This window comes from Echinops telfairi, unplaced genomic scaffold (genome assembly GCF_000313985.2).
Source record: "Echinops telfairi isolate 266 unplaced genomic scaffold, ASM31398v2 ScPeMD7_15;HRSCAF=58, whole genome shotgun sequence".
In the NCBI taxonomy this organism is placed as follows: Eukaryota; Metazoa; Chordata; class Mammalia; order Afrosoricida; family Tenrecidae; genus Echinops; species Echinops telfairi.
Window position 1 is genome coordinate 9,104,052 of NW_022103912.1, and position 20,578 is coordinate 9,124,629.

The following is a 20,578-nucleotide window of genomic DNA, read 5'->3' on the forward strand; positions in this document are numbered from 1 at the left end:
CGCAGTGCAAAGCAGTGAGCATGCTGGGGTGACCTCGCAGCCACGGGTGCAGCGTGGCTGAAGGCGTTCTTGCCAACAACTGGGGTTTGTTCTCTAGGGAGCTGGCTTCTTGCAGGGCAGCAGCCCCACCCCTACCCCCAAGGGTCCCCTTCCCAGGAAGGAGGAAGGCTCCGGTGAGCGCGAGCACACTGAAGCGTTTTCTATTAGTGACATAATGACTGTGGACAGGAAGAGATCACTGCCAACCACCGCTTCCCTGTGGCATCTGGGCCAACCACCGCTTCCCTGTGGCATCTGGGCCAATCAGAAGGTTTGGAAATGCGGATGAACTTTCCTGATCGTGTCTCGCTCCAGTCTGGTGGTGGGAAGAACTTGCTACAAATCCAAAGCCCCTTTTGGAGATAACATCTCTTCAAAGGGAAACTAGCGTTTATGCATCTTGCTCCCCTAATCAAACCCAATAACCAACCCCACAACCCGGGGTCGCTTCCAACTCAAAGCCACTCTGTTGAGTGGGCACGCTGCCTTTCTCCCACCGGTGGATTTGAACTGCTAATCTTGAGGTTAGTGACCCAACTCCTGACCTACTGTGTCACCAGGGTGCCTAACAGGAGAGAGCAATGCTGGGCAGGCCTCTCATCTTCCCACTGTGGGGTCAGCTGTTGGTGTGGCCCACCTAACACCCCCCACCTCTCTAAGTGTCCTAGTAGTGATGATCTTATGTATTGCGATACAGATGAGCATAGATAGATGCAGTACACTCCTGATGCGCAAGGGGAGAGCACAGAAGGGTCTCGTCTTGCTGTTAGCCGCTGGTGATCCTGCTCTGCTCGTGGAGGTCGCCCATCTACGGCGAGAGCCGAACCCCCACCGGCCTGGCGGCTTCTTCTGGGTCTGCCATCTTGGATGAGGTGCTACTTTTATAACTATTCGTTTTAGTTTTTCAAAAAGTCGGGTTTGTCCATCTCTGAGACAGAAGAGCCCATTGCTCAGTTTGTACCATCTTCACAAACGTTAGCACGAAGCCTGCATTGCAGCCATCATGCCAGCCCAGACTGTGGAGGGGCTCCCTTGTTTACACTAACGCCCTGCTTGACCCAACATCATTGCTTTTTCTAGCCATGGAGCAGAAGTCTAGCAAGCACGAGGCTCACCTCCCAAGCTGGCCCTGTTCTGGAACGACAATAAGCACTTTACCGGCAGACACCTAGGGCCAAGTTGAAGGAAATCTTACATTGTCAGTTGCTTTGGGATAATTGTTGTTTTGTTCCCCACAGGGTGGGAGCGATGATATAGATAGAAACAGGTGCCACTGCAGATGCACACACTATACATACATGTATCCCTGCCCGTTATGTCCAAAGAGCAATCTCTGCCATAGGCCAGGCCGATCTTGCTTTCCTTGAAACCGAATGAAGTGTCCTTGGTAATCAGATGCACTTCGTCACCACTGAAGGCCTGTGACTTGAAAACAGCAATGTGGCCATTATTTAGAATGCACTCCTTAAAGTGGCTACCTGGTTTGTGGACCACATGAAATGCTTCCTCGCTAAACAAACATCAATGAGAAACCATGTTTGAAATTAACAGGCATCCACAGGTGGAAGTGAACTGTCAAAAGCATTTAATGGTCTTTCATACAGCCAATTCCCCCAGCCTTGAAGAGGGTTAAAATAGTTTTTTGGCTAGTGGCAAAGCAGCTGTCAAGCACATTGAGAAATTGGTACCATTTCCTGGCCGGTAAGCACAGAACAGAGGGGCTAAGCGGTTTGGGGTTCCCCCACTCCCTTTAGATCTCATGTCATGTCCTTTCTCTTTTCCTCCCCCCCCCCCCCACCCCCCTCCCTGCTCAGGGCTGATCGTGGTGACATTAGCCGTGTGCTGGATGCCAAACCAGATTCGCAGGATCCTGGCTGCTGCTAAACCCAAGCACGACTGGACCAGGGCCTACTTCCGCGCGTACATGATCCTGCTGCCCTTCTCGGACACCTTCTTCTACCTCAGCTCCGTGGTCAACCCGCTGCTGTACAACGTGTCCTCGCAGCAGTTCCGCAGCGTCTTCTGGCAGGTGCTGTGCTGTCGCCTGACGCTGCAGCACGCCAACCGCGACAAGTGGCTGCGCGCCCCGCTGGACAGCACCCGCTCCTCCCGCCGCCTGATCTTCCGCGCCTCCTGGCGACACTCGTCCGCAAGGAAGCCCCCCACCAAGGTGTTCTTAAGCACTTTCCAGGGTGCCGAGCCGGCTGGCCACGAGCCCGCACAGGTGAGCCTCGCTTCAGCAGAGCCAAACTCGGACATGGGCGCGGACGCCGATTGTCCCGCGGAGCGCGGTCCCCGGGAGCCCTGCATCAACGAGCCCCAGTGCGCCCCAGCTGGGTCAGAAGCAGGGGTCAAGGCCAAGGCAGGTGTCTTCTGAGAGCGGATTTCAGCCTGGGCTCGGATGCCTCGGCGTGCAGGGGGGGCTTCAACTGCGACCCCGTCCTTCAAGCACACACTGAAAATTCAGCCAGAGGGAATTGATTCCGAGCTGACAAAAATGTTTGACCCCGAGCTCTTTCGTTATTTGCAAGGGAACACCACCAAAAAAAGAGGACATGGACTAGCCCCCCTTACCCAGAAGGCAGGGACCCCAGAAGAAGGAGGGGGCCGCAGGAGAGCAACACAGGCGCAGCCGGGGGCTCCTTCAGCAGCGTGCCAAGAGGTGGGCTAGTTTGAGGAGCAGGGCCATGGTGGGGAGCGCCGGGCTCAGGGCTGTGGCCGAATTGCCCCTTTTCTTGGGCCGGGGCCCGTTGCAGAGCGGCGTGTTGCAGCAGCTGATGCACACGGAGTTCAGCTTCCCTGGGGAGCAGAAGGACTGGTACCCGGCCGAGGCGATGAGGCAGGCTGCGGATGACGCGCAGGACTTGCGGTACAGGATTCCTGCAACACACCCAAAGCAGCGCGGTTAGCGTGAGCTGCACCGAGTTGGCCTCCAGCGCACAGCTCTTCTTACCCACCCTAAGTGGGGAGACAGGGAGGTGCGCTCCGCTGTGTCCAGAAGCCTTCTGAAAAACAACATGTATGGTTAAGGGGGCAGTCCTCATCTGGCGAGTCTGGCTCCTAGTGACCCTCTAAGACGGGGTAGACCTGTCCCTGTGGGCTTCTTAGACAAACTCTTTACAGGAGTAGAAACTCTGGTCTTTCTTCTGCAGAGCGGCTGGTGGTTTAGAACTGCTGACCGCTTCCTGAAAGGTCAGACACAACACCCTCCAACCTTATTACAAACTATTCCTCCCGTAGTACTCTACATGGTTTGGCAACTTGTTGCTATGGCTACATAGAACTCATGGTTATGGGGATTCTTAGGAGCTATAACGAGTTGCGATTAAGGATCAGAAAACACTCAGATACAGTTCTTCCATCAGCACAGCCTTGTAGCCCTGTGTTCCTTTGGCCTCTGCCATACTCTAGCAAGAGTTACAAAACTCTTTTAACTCTGCTGAATAAGTGGCCAGATATACCCAACGCTACCAGCAAGCCTCTTGCGTAAAGGCACTCGGCTTTCTTGTTCTGTTGCTTCCTTGATGAGGGGGGGAGGCTCCCTTTCATCTGCTATAGCCAAAGTGATCACACTCGATCAGGGTTCCACAGACTTTGTTTGCATGATCCAATCCTGGTGACGGGCCACAAGCACCTCACATTGCCATAGTCCTGCCTAGTCCTTTAGTGGGCTAGATTGGCCATATCAAGTAATTTACCATACACTGTTAAAAATCAAAGTCTCTTAAGCCAAAGTTGAGACTATGTACTAGACCCCAGAGCTTTTTATAATCAAGTATATTTCCTTGAGAGCGGGACTATTAATGCCAGGGAGCATCACAGTTATTAATTTTACTAGGCTTATCAGGTACCTTCTGAAGTAGTCTTGATTGGCAGTATGTCCAGTATTTTTTGTCACCCCTTCCACCCCCCACGGAAAAAGCCTGAAGTGTGTGTCTCTTAGACTCACAACTATTTGTCAGTTGTCATTGCAAAGCCACCAATGCCCCTCACTATTTGCGCACACGTATAAGACTGGAGGGCTGTTTAAACACCACTCCACCACTCATAGAGCAAACTCTGAGGTCCAAATGGTAGCACATTGTGGGGCTCCAGGGAGACAGTTTCACTTCATAGGGGCCCTGTTCTTCTCTATCAGCAATTGGTTATATTTGAGCTCACTGTTGCAGCTCCTCTCTCTCCTAGCGTGTCTTCCTTCTATGCACCGCCCCTCTCGTTTACTAAGCATGCTGTCCCTCCTTATCCAGAGTCTTTGTTCTCTCTGTATGAGCTGTCCAAAGTCCATGACACGAAAGCTCCTCATCCCTGCTTCTAAGACACAGTCTGACTGTACTTCTTTCAAGACAGAGCTGTTTGTTCTGGCATTCCATAGCACGTCCGATATTCTTGATCAACACCACCCTGCAGTGCATCAGCTCTTCACTCATCCTTATGCACTGCCCGCTTTCACATGCATAGCATGTGTGAGAAACAATGGCTAGGTTCTGCCAGATGCATCTTAGCCCTTAAAGCAGTGGTTCTCAGCCTTCTGAATGCCACGGCCCTTTAACACAGTTCCTCCTGTTGTGGTGACCCCACACCATAACATTATTTTCATTGCTACTGGCTACTGTTATGAATCGAGCCACCCTTGTGAAAGGGTCCTTTGACCCCCAGGTTGAGAACTGCTGCCTTAAAGTAACCTCTTTGCTCTTTAACACTTGAAAGAAGCCTTGTGCAACAAGACCTCAATGCCATGTCATTTGATTTCTTGACTGCAGCGCCCAGAATGATGGATTTCATTTGGCAACTTCAATCTGTTCTTGGTTTAGCATGATGTTGTCTATGGTCCAGTTGTATTTTTGTTTTCTTTACATGAGTTTTAATCTAGACTGAAGTCAGCAATCTTTGTTCTTTATCAGTGTTTCAAGCCCTCTTCACTTTCAACAAGCAAGGATGTGTAATGTGCCTATCCAGGGTTATTAATAAGTCTTACAAGGTATTCTATCACCTTCAGTCTACAATGGATCAAACTTGCAATCAAGATCCATTGATAATTACTGACAGATGGAATCTGAAAGCCACGGCAACCAAAGGAAGATGATCAATAGTTGGACAACAGGGGCTTGGTGATAAAAAAGGAAGCCTGGGAGTGCACGATAGCATTTTTCAAAACTAATAACTCCTTCCATGTAAACCGCAGCACAGTCACCACATTAAAAGCCAGTCTCTGGTTCGGCATCTGCTTGAGGCAGTGTAGCTCTCGCGCCATAGCCTTTTCGGCTGTGACTTTTGTAAACAAATTGCCATCGATCTCCTCCAAGATACTTCTCAAAACCAACCCCCAAACCTCACTGCATCGAGTCCTTGCTGCCTCACAGCGGCCCCTTGTGGGTTTCCAAGACTGTTTACAAGAGTAGAAAGTTCAGTCTCTCTCTGGAAGAGCTGCTCGTGGTTTAGGACTGCTGACCATCACATAGCCACTATACGACCAGGGCTCCTGCTAAGGTACATGTAGGTGGCTTCAAAGAGGCAACCTTTTGTTTAGTTGTCCAGCGCTTAACCCTTTGTGCCACCTAAGGACTCCCTATCACACATCAGGGTGTCTTGGATTGTCCTTTGGTTTCTTAAAGCTCAAGTAGTAGCTCAGCTCGCCTTCATATGGATGTAAACAGACCAACAACCAAGATACCACTGGACCAGGCAACGCTTGGTTCCATTACACAGAAAGTCAGTACCAACTTGATGGCAAAAACAGCAAACTTAAGTGCTTCCCTAGATGCCTCCTGTTGTTCTAGGGGCTCGAGAATAATAGCTCCTTTCCTTCTAGGACAACCCCAACGAGCGAAGTCACTGTGATCTCCCCCATGTTCTTGATGGGAAGCCTAAGGGTCAGCCAGAGAGGTTCAGTAATCTAGCCAAGGTCGCACAACTAGAAAGTGGAGGAGCAAGACTTTGATCTCACTGTCCAGACTCCACATTGTCAAGTCTGTGCTAATTTATGACGAAGTCAATCTCAAAAATAGCTTTCCATGTGTGTAAAGAAGAGCTGTTTTATTTTTTGGATGGATGACATTCTGTATTAAAACTCAGGCCTAGAATCAAATGGTTTTTCGGGCGAGGCTGGCAGGTGCGGTGGGTAGAGGTCCTTTTACTTCACATCCCCACCCACCCCTGAGAATCGCTGCCCTGGATGCCGTGGACACAGTCAAGAATTGAACTGCCTAACGCTTCGAGGTGGGAGAGAGAGGAGTACTTTGCACCAATTTTCTAACATTCTTACAAAGTCCTGAAAGGTGACATGTCTGGAGGGGAGGGTTGGGGCCTAGGGGAGCAACTGTTTGATTTTGAAGGACCATGTGTAGGGTGCTGTCTATGTATATAGATTTCCCACAGACTTAGTGTTCCGTACATGGCTATTTTAAGAAGTTAACTTTCACTCGTTGTATAATTAATCATTCATACTTAAAACACTACCGCTACTTGACATTTCTGCTTCAACTAGCTTTTTTTTTAACCTGAATTTGAAAACTCCCCAAAACAGAGTACATATTCTCCCTATCAATAATTCGATCAGATATGGTGAAAATACACTTGACCGCCACCCCTCCCAGCCTGTCCCTTGAGGTACGCACTGCTGTTAGCGATGCCTCCTTCAATGCCGCGTTCTATATGTTTACATATGTGCTCGTGGAAAAATAAAGCCCATTTCTGTGCAAGCATGTATTCATGGTATCATACCCCATAATCGGTGTTCCCCATTACCTTTTGAGTTGGTTTTACAGATAAATTCCTGGCCATGGCATGAGGCTACAGGAGAAACTGAGCGAGCAAAGGGAAAGGTATCCACAGAGCCACCCTCTGCTGAGTCGTCCGCATCATTAGGAGACAATTTATCTTCAAGAATCACCCAGAGCAGACCTATGGCTGGGTGTTGGCTCTCACGTTGGGGTTCATGACACCCCAAATAAGGATCGCTAAAGGGAATTGCCAAGAGCTCAATAAAAAGGTGACATTTTTCTGGGCTTACAGTAGAAGGACTTCCAGAGCAAGATACCAAACTAGGCAAAGAAGTTACATGGACTCTGTACATGTAGAGACCAGAGACCTACTGGAAGAGAGGAGGGATAATCCTGGAACCCTGAGCTTTGGAGAAACGGATAGAAAAATGGATTAAATACCAACTAGAAGCCAAATATAAGTGGTCAGAAAGAAGAAAGGTGAGTGAGTTATTGGCGGGTCAAACACAGCACAACCACCTTCAATTTGGGTAAGCATTAGTCCATCCAGGCAGTTGTCTGAGCACCAGGGGCCAGCAACAGAGGTGAGATCTTTATTTTCTGCAATCTCTTGCTAACCATAAATGTAGTCAGACTTTTGCCTCACCCACCAATGGCTGGTGCCCTTCCATTCCCAGCTCCCGGTTCCCAACAGCCGCTGTGCTGCCTGAAGTTGGAAATTAGTGGCTTGGGCGCCAGCGTTTGCACCTTCCAGTCTGCAGGTGCTTGAACCCGGCCTCATCAAACCAGCAGAACACACAGCATCAGGTCCCTAGCCACCCCCATATAGTTGGTATGCTAAGCTGGGTAGACTAGAGACACAAATTCAGTGACACTCATAAATGTGCGAGAGAGAGTTTTATATCAAGAAGTAGTTATATGTCAGGAAAAAAATCCCAGCCTGGTCCAGACTGTCAATTAGCCAGTAAGTGTGATACTAGTCCATATATCCCTCTAAAGACTCATGGAGTACATGCAGTGATGCAAAATGCAGGAAGATCATAGCAGTGGGTGCAACATCTTGTGGATCCAGTGGCAGCAATGGAAGCAAGTCTCAGCGTGGCTCCATGTGGCTTGTCAACAGGCAGGTGAAAGGAGAGAGAGTGTGGTCTGCTTCCAGAGATAAGAGATAAGGAAGTTGGCCTTGGAAAGCCATTTGATCTTGGTTGCCCTCCAATTAAGCTGCAACCTGATTGACAGGCTAAACTCAGCCCACAGGTTCGTATGGGAGCCATGTTGGCACAGAAAACCTATCACATTTGGGAACAACTTCCAACAGTGCCACACTCCCCCTAGTTACTACGTTTTCTTTCTGTTGTTTACCAGCTTTCCCAGGCTTCTTTATTTCTCAAAGGACACTTACATTACTGGGGGGGGGGGGGGGCCGAAACTTTTTTTCCCCCCTTTCCTTGTTCCACCCCTTGTGAGACAGCCACCATGCCCACATGGCTCCACCTCCTCTGTACCTCCTGTGGCCACACCTACTGGAAGAGAGTTAGAAACAAGTGACCACACCAGACAAAACTGCCCTCCACATTGCTATCCCCCAAACCTAAACTCACTGCCATTGGGTGAATTTTGACTCATAGCAACAATACAGAACAACAAAACTGCCCTTTGGGTTTCCAATCCTTTCAAATCTCTACAGGAGTAGCCAGCCTCCTCTTTCTTCTGTGGGGCAGCTAGGGAATACTGACGCCTACAGAGATGAACTGCTAAGAGACAAAGGACAGAAAATCTAAGAATTATGAGACCGCAGAAAGGAACAACTTCAGGTGTGATTCGAATTCCAGAACAGGAAGAAATAACAAAGGGCACAGAGGAGTTGTTTAACATCATGAAAGAAATGATACGTGCTCAAGAAGCGGAACATGCATTTCAAGGATAGACACCACAGGAAAACCACCATGACACTTTCCAAAACCCCAAACAAGGTAATCCTGAGAGCATCGTGGGGAAAGATGAAAAAGTTAACTACACAAAGGAACCAGGAAGACTTAGCTCTGATTTCTCAACAGAAACCGTGTAGGCAGAAGGCAATGGGATAATAGATGTCAAATTTCAAAGAAAAAATTGCTCTCCAGGAATCATGTACCCACAAAAATGATCCCCCAGATGAAACTAAGGGCATTCCCTTCACAAAGAACCAACCACCGTAGACAACACAACCCAGACATCACCCAGCTAGAGAAGTTGACAAGTAAAGGAATCTACAAGACTGAAAATAGGGAACCAGAGATATCAAATAGTAACCAAGACAATTACAATGTTAATCGATGGAATAATATTGTTAAAGAACTTTCAAACTTAGGGAAGACCACATATGTTTCAAGACAGAACAGACTTTTAAACTTGGAAAGGAGTTAACAGAGGGAAATCTCAAAGAAAATGAATAAACCTCATCAAATTAAAAATGAGAAAAACAATAAAATTGCAGGATGCAATAAAACAACAGAGATGACAGAAAATGACAGACTAATCTACAATGAACTCAGCACGAGGAAAAAACCCCAGCAGCACATTTATACCTATTCACAATGACACTGAATGTAAATGAATCAAACACACCAGTCAAGAGACACAGGGTAGTACAATCAGTGAGAAAACAGACCCATCTGGTGGTATACACCAGACAGACCACAGACACAAAGATTAGACTAAAAAAAGAAAAAAAATCAAAGGATGGAAAAGCATGCATTTTTAAAAAGCTGAAATAGAAATATTAATTTCGGATAAAATACGCTTCGAGGCAAAATCCAGAAAAATAGAGAAGGAAGAACATTATTGAATGCATAAAGAGTCAATTGAACAACACAACCTAACCATCTCTATGTAAGAACATGAAAGCGTCAAAAAACATGAATCAAATTGCTACACGATCGAGATCAAAATAGACACGTCTACAACGACAGGAAGAGACTTACGCTATTTACCATAAAGGATAGAACAATTAGCGAGGAATTCTTAAATGACACGAAGGGCAAAATAACACAATCAGCCAATTTGACTTCATCCACTTTAACGGAGCTCTCTAGTCAACAGCACAGCAGACGCTCTTCCCAGTGCACACAGCACATTCCCCGGCATACACAAGCCTTCCATGAAGGAGGGCTTGAGAAATGGAAAATGTCAAGATATTACAAAGAATTCTCACAGACCACCTTATAAAATTAGAAATCAATAGTAGGACGGTAAAAAAGCCAAATGCCCAGAAACTCGGAACAACCCACTTACAAAACTACTAGGTAAACGAAGAAATACTAAAAGAACTTAAAGATTTTTAAGGACATGAGAATAAAAATGACATTCCACTAGGATACAGCATAAGCAGTGCTCAGAGTGCTATTTATAGCAACAAACATAAAAAACAAGAAAAACTAAACTAAACACTCAAAATCTCTAACCATTAGAAAAGAGCAAATTACACTATTCAGAAGAACAGAACTAGAGCAGAAATAAATGAAACAGAAAACAAAAACAATAGCAAGAAATAATAAGTTGATTCTTTGAAAGGATTAAGCCACTAGCAAATTTAGCAAAGGGGAAGCTTAGAATAACACGCCTGAGAAATGAAATGAGCAACATTGTAGCAGAACCAACTGATATGAAAAATGATTTAAAAATACTACGAACTGTCCTCCAACTAATTTGAAAGAGGAAATGGGAAAATGTCTAGAACGGCACTTAATTAAACTAACGTACATTTAAGTAGAAAACCTGAAGAGATCCATAATAAAAGTAGAAATTTATCAGGATGTTAGAAACCTCCCAACAACAAAAAAGAAGTTTAGGCTTACATAGCTTCACTGGTGAATACATTCAGAGAAGTCCCGATACCATTTTAACCCAAACAATTCCAGAATATTGAAAAAGGAATTCATTTTATGAGCATCAACAATCTCAATACCCAAATCAGGCAGAGACATCACTGAAAAAGAACATTATAGACCAATATCCTACATGAATATGGATGCAAACTTGCTCACCCAAGCGATAGAGTCCAACAAGTTATCAAAAAATGTATCATAATCAAGTAGTATTCAAACTAGGTATGCGAGGATAGAAACATTAGAAAAATAACTAATGTCAGCTATCACATAAAAGCAACAAAGGAAAAGAATCACATGATCCTATCAACACAGAAGAAACATGTGACCCAAATCCAACTCCCATTCCTGATCCACACACTTAACAAAAATAGGAGAAGGTAAATTCCTCAACATAAGACAGGGCATATTTGAAAAACCAACAACTAATATTACTCTCAATGGAAATACACAGAAAATATTCTTCTTACGAAAGGGAATCAGTAAAGGATGCTCTGTTATCATGACCCCTGCTCAATATTGTGCTGGAAGCCTTAGGCAGAACAAGGCAGGGAAATTAAAGGCATCAATGTGTGAAAGCAGTAACACTCTACTTGCAGACTAGGAAAATTCCAAAGATTTGGTGATACAATTTTTGGAACTAATTGAAAGATTCAGCAAATTGGTAGGATAAAAGATCAACAAAAACAAAAAGTCAATTGGAATCCTTCATGCTCAAGATTCCATTTATAATAGCCCCCTAAAGTTGAAATACTTAAAAACCAAGTTAACCAGAAAAATAAAAGACCTGTACAAAGGAAATTAACTACAAAAACAGTACACCAAAGGAGACCTACCTAAATGGAATATACTTTGCTAGGAATAGGGAGATTTCACATTGTGAAGATGCCAAGACTATTCAAAGTGATCCGGAGATAGAATGAAATTCCAGTCCAGATTCCAACATCATTCTTTAGACATAGAAAAACTAGTCACAAACTTTATATGGGGAGGATAGAGACCCTGGATATGCAAAGCACTATAAAGAAGCATACGACAGGAGTCCTCTCACTCCCTGCTTTTTAAACCTACTACACAGCCCAATATTCAGAAGAGCCTGGTACTGGTGCAACAATCAGTGATAGGTACCTAGATCAATGAAACAGCGTGGCGAAGAACCCCAAGGTAAACACATCTACCTACTGACAGCTGATCTTTGACAAAGGGCTGTTGTAGCTAGGTGGCATCGAGCGGGTTCCCACCCATGGCAACCCCAGCACAACAAAATGATACGCTGCCTGGTCCTGTGCCGTCCACACAATTATTCCCATATCTGAGTTCATTGTTGCAGCCACGGTGTCAATCCATCTCCTTGAGGGGCTTCCTCTTTTTCGTTGCCCCTCGACCACACATGATGTCCTTCTTCAAGAACTGGTCTCTCCTGCCTACATGTCCAAAATATGTAAGAGAAAGTCTCACTGGCTTTGCCTCTAAGGAGCACTCTGGCCATACTTCTTCCAAGACAGATCTGTCCTTTCAGTAGTGTATGGTACTTTCAATATTCTTCTCCAGCACCACAATTCAAATTCATTGACGCTTAGCTGAAGCCCATTAAATGGGAAAGAGAGAGTCCCTTTAAGAAATGGCGCTGGCAAAACTGGCTATCTGTTTGCATTAGAATAAAACAGGACCCACGGAAACATACAGCATACCAAAACAATCTCAAGCTGAATTAAAGACCTAAATATAAAACCCAGAACTATAAAGATCATCAATGGAAAACAGGGACAAACTTAAGGGCCCTAATACATCGTAGCACAAATGCTCTATCAAACATAATGAAAAACACAAACAACAGAATACAAAATAGATTACCCCATAAAAATCGGACACTTAAATGCATGAAAAGACTTCACCAAAACTGTAAAAAGAGGTGAACCCATTGACAGGGGGCTAAATCGGCAATACCATACCAGAAAAAGGACTGATCTAAAAGATGGATACAAAACTTTACCATATCCGGGTGGCCCAATAAATGAAATGCTCACGCTCATTATCTATTCATGAGATGCAAATCAACATAACCACGCGCATTAATAGCAAAGTTCAAAAACACAGAAAATAACAAATGCTAGGGAGGGTGCATATAGACCGGGATCCTCCTACACCACTGCTGGGACGACAACATGGTGCAATCACTGTAGAAAGCAGGTAGGTGCCTCGTCAAAAGTTGGGAATAGAAATCCTGTCTGACCCAGCAGTCCCTCTACTTGGTAGAGATGCTAGAAAAATAAGAGTTATGAAATGAATAGATGTATGTATGTCTATGTTTATTACAATGCTATTTGCCCATTACAATGCTAATGCCCATCAGTGAAAGAATGAACAACTTTGGTAGATACACTTAATTGAATACCATACGTTATGGAATAATGATGAATGGACAAAACAACACAAAACACATGGATAAATCTGGATGACCCTATGCTGAGTGAGATTAGTGAAGCACAAAAGGGCAAATATTGTATGAGACCACTCTTATAAAAAGCCAACAGGCTTGCACACTAAAATAAATGTTCTTCGAAGATTACTAGGGACACGTAGGGGAAGAGGGAGAAGAAGTCAGACTAGAGGGTAGACGAGGTAGACTTAATGTGATAAGCTGAAGGCAATACCAAATAAGAGGGAGGTTAAGAAAAAACTGCGGACACAAGGGAAAGACATTGGGAAGTTTGCAAGAGTGAAGGAAAACACAGGTAAATTTTGTTATATACACAATTCTGCAACAGTGGGAATCCATAAGTAGAGGCTTGGATAAGCAAGTAGGCTGAAAATGAGCAAATGTATGTGTGTGTGTTTAATAAGAGGATATTTCTATATCTGTATTTACTTCTGAATGGAGCCCTGGTGGTGTACTGGTTATGCGTTGGGCTGCTAACCACAAACTTGCCAGTTTGAAACTACCAGCTGCTCCATGGGAGAAAGATAAGGCTCTCTATTTTTGTACAGAGTCACAGTCTTGGAAATCGACAGGGGCAAGTTCTACCCTGTCTTAGAGGGTCACTATGAGTCAGCACTGACTCAATGGCCATGAACTTATTTTACCTTGGATGCAAATTTATCCATGAATGTAGAACACAAAAAAGGCACTAAGTATGACAACTTCTTAGACATAACCAAACACCTTGAGGAAATTAATTGCTGCACCTGGGGATCAGGACCATAGTCTTGGGAGATACCAAGGTCACTTGGCACAATATAGTTCAGAGACAATGTTCTATATACTACCATGTTTCCCCGAAAGTAAGACATCCCCCGAAAATAAGACCTACTAACAGTTTTGCCTCTCACTGAAATATAAGGCATCCTCCCCCAAAATAAGACCTCCCCGAACATAAGACCTCCCCGATAATAAGGTCCCCCGAAGCTACCGTAACTCTGAACTCTGGACTGTAGTGGCGGGCGCCGCCATGCAGCGCAGCCGGAGCAGACAGAAAGTGCGAGTAAATGTACCATATATTATGAGTAAAGGTACCACAGATTGTTGTACATGGACATAATGGTCGTAACAAGAAATTCTTGATACTGTAGGACTGACAGTTTGTCTGGTTATGCTGGTTTGTGATGACAACTACTACCGTACCGTATACAGGTAATAAATTCCCTTTTTTGTTGTTCAACAATACATGTGTACTGTATTCTTCTTCATGGAAAAATAAGACATCCCCTGAAAATAAGACCTAGTGCATCTTTGGGAGCAAAAATTAATATAAGACACTGTCTTATTTTTGGGGAAACAGGAAAATATGGTGAGTAGCAACTGTGGAAGAGCCATCTAAGATACAACTCCTCGGATGGAGGACAGTGAAAATCTTTAAAGTCACATGGAAACAAGTAATTCAGTGATTGTATGGACCACACAAGCATCAGCCTCCACAATCCTGAGTACTGAAGAAGTAGGCAGTACTTGACTACCAGTACCAATGGCAGGCTCTGAGTAGTACCAAGTGCATTAGAAGGTCCTAATCCAGTGGGAGGAAAGTATGGTACAGATCTCAAAATCATCAGAGACCAGGCTTCTTGGTTATAGAGACTGGTTAGACCCTAAAGACTGTGGCCATTTCCCTTCAGGTCTGGAAGTGACTCACCTCGGAGTTAGAATGGGCAACAATTTACGTCTAAAGGGTCAGCATTTGCCCAGGGATGAAGTTCAGGGAGTTCGGAAAGGAGGACGAGGGGAAACCAGAAACACAGGGAGGAAGGGGTATGTGATCGCAGACTGAGGGATGGCAATAGATCAGCCAAGTCAGAATGTAGATGAATTGTTAGATGTAAAACTACGATCTGCTTTAGAAACCTTCATCTATTTCACACAAAAAACTTAACAAAAGAAGAAGAAAAGATAAGTGGGTGACTCTAGGGATTCGGAAGAGGGTTCTGTCCATTGGCTGGCTGCCCAAACCAGTGTACTCTGAGGAAGCCCAGGAAAAAAATGAAAGTTTTCCCTGCAATGAACCAGGGGAATGCTCAGGGCAGTTGCAAGCCACTGTGGGCACCCGTGTTGGAAGAGTAAATTTTGGGAACTAGTGATAAGAGGTCATTACAGATGTTCAGTATTGGAAACCTAGAGGAACAAGTCTACACTGGTCCTATATGGTTGTTATGCATTGGACTGACTCAATGGCAGTGAGAGTAACAAGGAGGGAAGATATATGGACCCAAGGGAAGCAAACTAAATGGAGAAGAACTGGTTGTATTGAGATATGGAGATACTGACTTTGAAGATAATAAAAAGGAAGCAATTGCTCAATTCAAAACTATTGGCAGTGGTAGAGGAAGCGGCTAGAGGTGTTTATTAATAATACTAATGAAGAAACTCAGACGTTATAAGTCTTGATAGCCGGGCACCATCAGCCTTCTTCACCACACTTACTTATGCACACATTCGTCTTCAGCGTTTATGTGGGGAAGGTGGTCCGAAGGCTGATGGTGCCCGGCTATCGAGACCTATAGCGTCTGGCGACTTAAAGGCTTGAAAGTACACAAGTGCCCATCTAGCCCAGAAGCAACAAAGCCCACATGGAAGCAGCACACCAACGTGTGTGATCATGAAGGGCCAAAGGGACCAGGCTTCAAGCACCAAAGGCGGGGGAGAAAAAAAAATCATATCATTGTGAATGAGGGTGGCACGTGATGGGGACCCAATGCCCATCTGTAGACAACTGAACATACCTTGCAGAGGGGTAGTGGGGAGGAGATAAGTCACTTAGAATTCAGTATAGCAATAATGAAACCCACAACCTTCCTCTAGTTCTTAAACGCTTCCTCCCCCCAACTACCAGGACCCCAATTCTACCTTGCAAAACTGGTTGAACCAGAGGATGCACAGCAGTACAGATGGGAACTGGACACACAGGGAATCCAGGACAGATGAACCCCTCAGGACCAGCGGTGACAGTGGCGATACCGGGAGGGAAGGTGGGGTAGAAAGGTGGAATCGATCACAAGGATCTGCATATAATCTCCTCTCTGGGGGATGGGCAACAGAAGGGTGGGTGAAGGGAGATGCCGGGCAGTGTAAGATAGGATATAATAATAGTTTATAAATTATTGGGGGTTCATGGGGGAGGGGGGAGGGGGGAGGGAGCGGGAGGAGAAAAAAGGAAAATGAGCTGATTCCAGGAATCCAGGAGGAAAGCGAATTTTGAGAATGATGAGGGCAACAAGTGTATAAGTATGTTTTACACAATTGATGTATGTATGGATTGTGATGAATTGTATGAGCCCCAATAAAATGATTAAAAAAATAATACTAATGAAGAAACTCAAGACCTTAGAAACATTTGAGAAAATATAAAGGGGTTTTACTCCGTCTTTTGGTTGAATTTACACAGGTGGTAGTAACCCAGGTACAACTGCCTTACAGAGACATGTGGTGGGTTAAGAGGTACGGTTAGGGCAGAAAGGTTAACCAATTATAGTCTGAAAAGACATGGAAACAAAGCACATCTCTCGGGGCCTCGTCCCCCTCCCCCCAAAATGTATTCTGGAACACTCTCTTAGATTGTTAGCAGGCAGGTCTGGGAGGAGGTAAAGGGATAACCGGGGAGTGATCGTGGGAGGTACTGAGGATGTCTCTGAACATAGGGCATGTGTTATTCTGGGTAGACTAGAGGAACAAATCCGTAGAAACTCTTATGTGTATAGGAGAGTTTTATATAAAGGGTAATTGTACTTTAAGAAAGCATCCCAACCCAGTCCAGTCTAAGCACATAAGTCCGATACTAGCCCATATGCCCGATATCAATCTATAAAGTCCTCTTCAGACTCACGAAACGCATGCAATGATGCTGAATGCAGGACGATCACAGGCCAGTGGGTAGAAAGTCTTTGGATCCAGTGGCGTTGTAAGCATCTCAGCGCTGGGAGGGGTCTCCATGTGGCTTCTCCAGTTCCCAGGCCACGGGGTCTATCAGTGTAGTGCCATGTGTCTTGTAAGTGGAGAGTCTCCAAGGGAGTGAATTGAGAGAGAGAGAGAGAGAGAGAGACAGACAGACAGACAGACAGACAGACAGACAGACAGACACAGACAGTCTCCCGCCTCCAAGGAGGAAATCCAGGAATTCCCAGAAGTCTCAGTAGAAGGCCATGCCCACACAGAGGCCTCATTGACTATTATCGATTGACATAGACTCTACCCCTTCACTCTTAATCCTCTCAAGTCCCAAATTGACACCAGATTATGTAACCACCACCCACATCCTTGAATTTAAGCACAAGGAAACTCTAACCGCCTGTGAAAAATAAACAGTTGAGAAAAATAAACTCAAACAAAGCAACAGGCAGCTGTGTGCAGAATCCGAATGAGACGAGATAAGGTGTGTTGCTCAGTGGGGTGGGTCTGATGAAAACGTAGTGACATAATTTACATGCTTATAAGGATGAATTCTAAGAAGGTCCAGGATTTAAAATGTTAAACTGAAACCAAACGTGCTAAAAGAAACTTTAGGACACTGCACAATTTCTTTACCGATGTGAGATTAGTGAACGTTTTTCTATAATGCAACACCCTAGCTCTATCAAAGGAAACATGGGTGGATCAGACGCTTCGAAAAGAAACACTGCCGCCTGGTAAAAATCACTATAAGCACAATGAAAAGAGAAGTAAAATATTGGAGAGAAAGTACAACTCAAATCGCCAAAGCAAACATCCTTGGGGCGTAGAGTTCCCATAAATCCGAATGAAAAGAACAACCCACTGGGAAAATGGGGAGCGCTGAACAAGACAGTTCACAGCGAGGGAAACATAACGGGCTTTGAAGTGCATGAAAAGATGCTCAGCCTCACTGAAAAAAGAGATAAAAGCACAGTAGAATTGCACGGAGGTTCCATGACGATCACCTGGGTGGAGATCACCAAGTTTAATACCACTGTGTTATTCGTGAGACCCTCTCACACACTGTCACTTTAAAAGTGTTAAATCAATATGAATTCTAGCAGCCAATGGGACAATAGATGCCCACATTATGAATACATATTCTCATTGACCGAGCACTTCCTCTTCTATGTATTTACTCGATATACATACACATGTGCACAATAATCATATCCTACCTTATTCAGTGTAGAGTGATTTGCAGCAGTAAAAGCAGAGGACTGGCTAGTCTGTTTGGTGACTTATCCACGGAATGGAATGTTACACAGCTGTAAGTGAATGACGAACAAGCACCAAGATATTTGGTTACAGACAGTGTAAGGGTAAACTCTCCCTCTCCTTGATGCCCTTCTCTTACAGTATTCCAAACACAGTGCTAGGAACTTTACAAATATCAATTACTTTTACCTTTGTAATGACGTTGGTGGTTGTGTTAGTCCGGGTTGAGAAGAGAAATAATTCCAGGGACACTCATGTATGTATAAAAAAGGGCTTAATATCAAAGAACAATTGTAAAAGGAGAAAACATCCCAGCCCAGTCCAGATCAAGTCCATAAGTCCGATATTAGCCCCTATGTCTGATATTAGCCCACATATTCCTCTTTAGACTCATGCAGCACATGCAATGATGCCCAATGCAGGAAGATCACAGGCCAAGTGGGTAGAAGGTCTTGTGGATCCAGTGGTAGTGGAAGCATCTCAACGCTGGTGTGGGTCTCCACATGGCTCCTCCAGCTCTCCGAGTGTCTCACCAACAGGAAAGGCAAAGCCGAGAGAGAGTATATCCTGCCTCCAGGCAGGAAGAGAGGCTGTGATGTGATTGACAGGCTAGATTCCGCCCCCTCATTCTATTTATCAAGTTGACATGAAATTGCATAACTACCACAGCGGTAATCTGCATTTTGCAAATGGAGAAATTGAGGTCTAGAGAGGCTAACTAATTTGCTTAGGGCTCACACAGTTAATATGTGGTGTAGGGGTATTTGATCTTGGGAAACCTGACATTAGAATTTATGCTCTTAACCACTGTATCACACTGTATGTCATGATTTAATATGCTTTCATGTGGGGGGAGGAATGGGAAAATTATACACGCTATGTAGAAAAGCAAATTCTACTCTGCTGACTCCAAATGTAATACTCAAATCAGCCTCAAATGAATGCCACCTATCCCAATTCAGTGGTCCATCAACCATCCATGGAACAGTCCCTAACTACCTAGGTCTGGTTTCAAGTCAAAAGACGCAGTCTCCTGACGGCCACATCTGCCTGAGACTTCAGGTGCCAGTCATAACCTTGGGGTCCTCAAAGCCCCCTCATCTCTGACCTGCTAGCTCCCACTAAGCTCTTGAAGTTGATAAATCACTAGAATAATTCACAGAGCTCATGGAAAGCACTATACGTATGAGTACAGATTTATTATGGCAAAAAGTATGCACGTGAAGCAATGCACAGTGTGAGGCGTGGAGGGTTGCCAATGGGGGACTTCCAAGTCTAAATAAGGGCACATTACCTTCCCACCTGCATGCGTGTTGACCACCCATGAGGAAGCCCATGGAGCTTCCAAGCCGCGAGCCTTGACTGTGCCTTCCCTTAGGATGAACGATCGAGTAATCATGCCCCCTCTTGTGGGTTCAGCTGATGTCACACGGTGGGTCCTTCTGCCCCAGTTGGCCACTACCTGGACATAACGGTGGTGGTCTGGAGCCCTCCACAAAGATGCTCCCTTCCCTAGGGCGATTGTAATGTTTCAAGGCTATCATTCAGGAACCAGGGGCAAAGAACAAATCCTTTGAGCAAAACCAAGTTTAGCCCCCACTCCTGCCATACTTACACAATTTCGGGAAAAACTCCCGAGCAAGAGATCCGGGTGGTTGTCCCTAAGGAAGGGTACCTGGTGGGGCGGGGCACTGGGTGAAAATCTACTGCTGGGAAGTCCATTAAAAATCTGTGGACTTTCTTTCATTTGACAGGGGAAGCACAAGAACCTTCTGAAATAAGAAATTCGCAAGGAACCTTTTATTAAATGGCTTCTTTACAAGTAGAACGTCAATCTGTAGCCACCAGAGGGTGCCCGGGAATGAACACACTTTCAAGAGCTTGCTTGACGCCTAAGTCTTGAGGTTAGAAGGAAGGAGTACTTGTGTCTGTGCACTCTCCCTTTAACCTGCCCAGCCCATAGGAGAAGAGGCTGTGGAGAATCAGAATGGACACACAAATAGACGACAGGGACGGTACAAGTTGGCCTAGGAGCAATTTGAGAGGAGCCGTGAAAGTTAAAAATGTACAAATGCAAGTTCTGTATCTCAGCATTTACTCTTCCAAACAAAGCCCACATTTTTTAATAGGAAAAAGGCACACTTTTAACTATGGGAGCTAAAAGGCACTTAAAAGGAAAATTCAGATTACTATATTGTTCTAGAAGATTCCCAATGTGTTAAAAAGAAGAAGAAGAAGTAGTAGTTCCAGAAGAAGGAGGAGGAGTTAGAAGAAGAAGAAGAAGAACAGGAGGAGGAGGAGGAGGAGGAGGAGGAGAGGGA

At 45.0% G+C, this 20,578-nt stretch overlaps 2 protein-coding genes across 2 annotated transcripts in view; one reads left to right on the forward strand and one right to left on the reverse strand.

The window, feature by feature from the left end:
- Positions 1 to 4,594, forward strand: part of GPR39 (G protein-coupled receptor 39) — a 253,991-nt gene extending 249,397 nt beyond the window's left edge. The window contains exon 2 of the mRNA XM_004711914.2: positions 1,854 to 4,594. Within this exon, the coding sequence (XP_004711971.1) occupies positions 1,854 to 2,416 (563 nt within the window). The 3' untranslated portion in view covers positions 2,417 to 4,594. The remainder of the gene's footprint in view (positions 1 to 1,853) is intronic.
- The window catches only part of LYPD1 (LY6/PLAUR domain containing 1), a 68,426-nt gene continuing 49,693 nt past the window's right edge, over positions 1,846 to 20,578 (reverse strand). Inside the window, exon 4 of the mRNA XM_045287437.1 lies at positions 1,846 to 2,919. Within this exon, the coding sequence (XP_045143372.1) occupies positions 2,684 to 2,919 (236 nt within the window). The 3' untranslated portion in view covers positions 1,846 to 2,683. The remainder of the gene's footprint in view (positions 2,920 to 20,578) is intronic.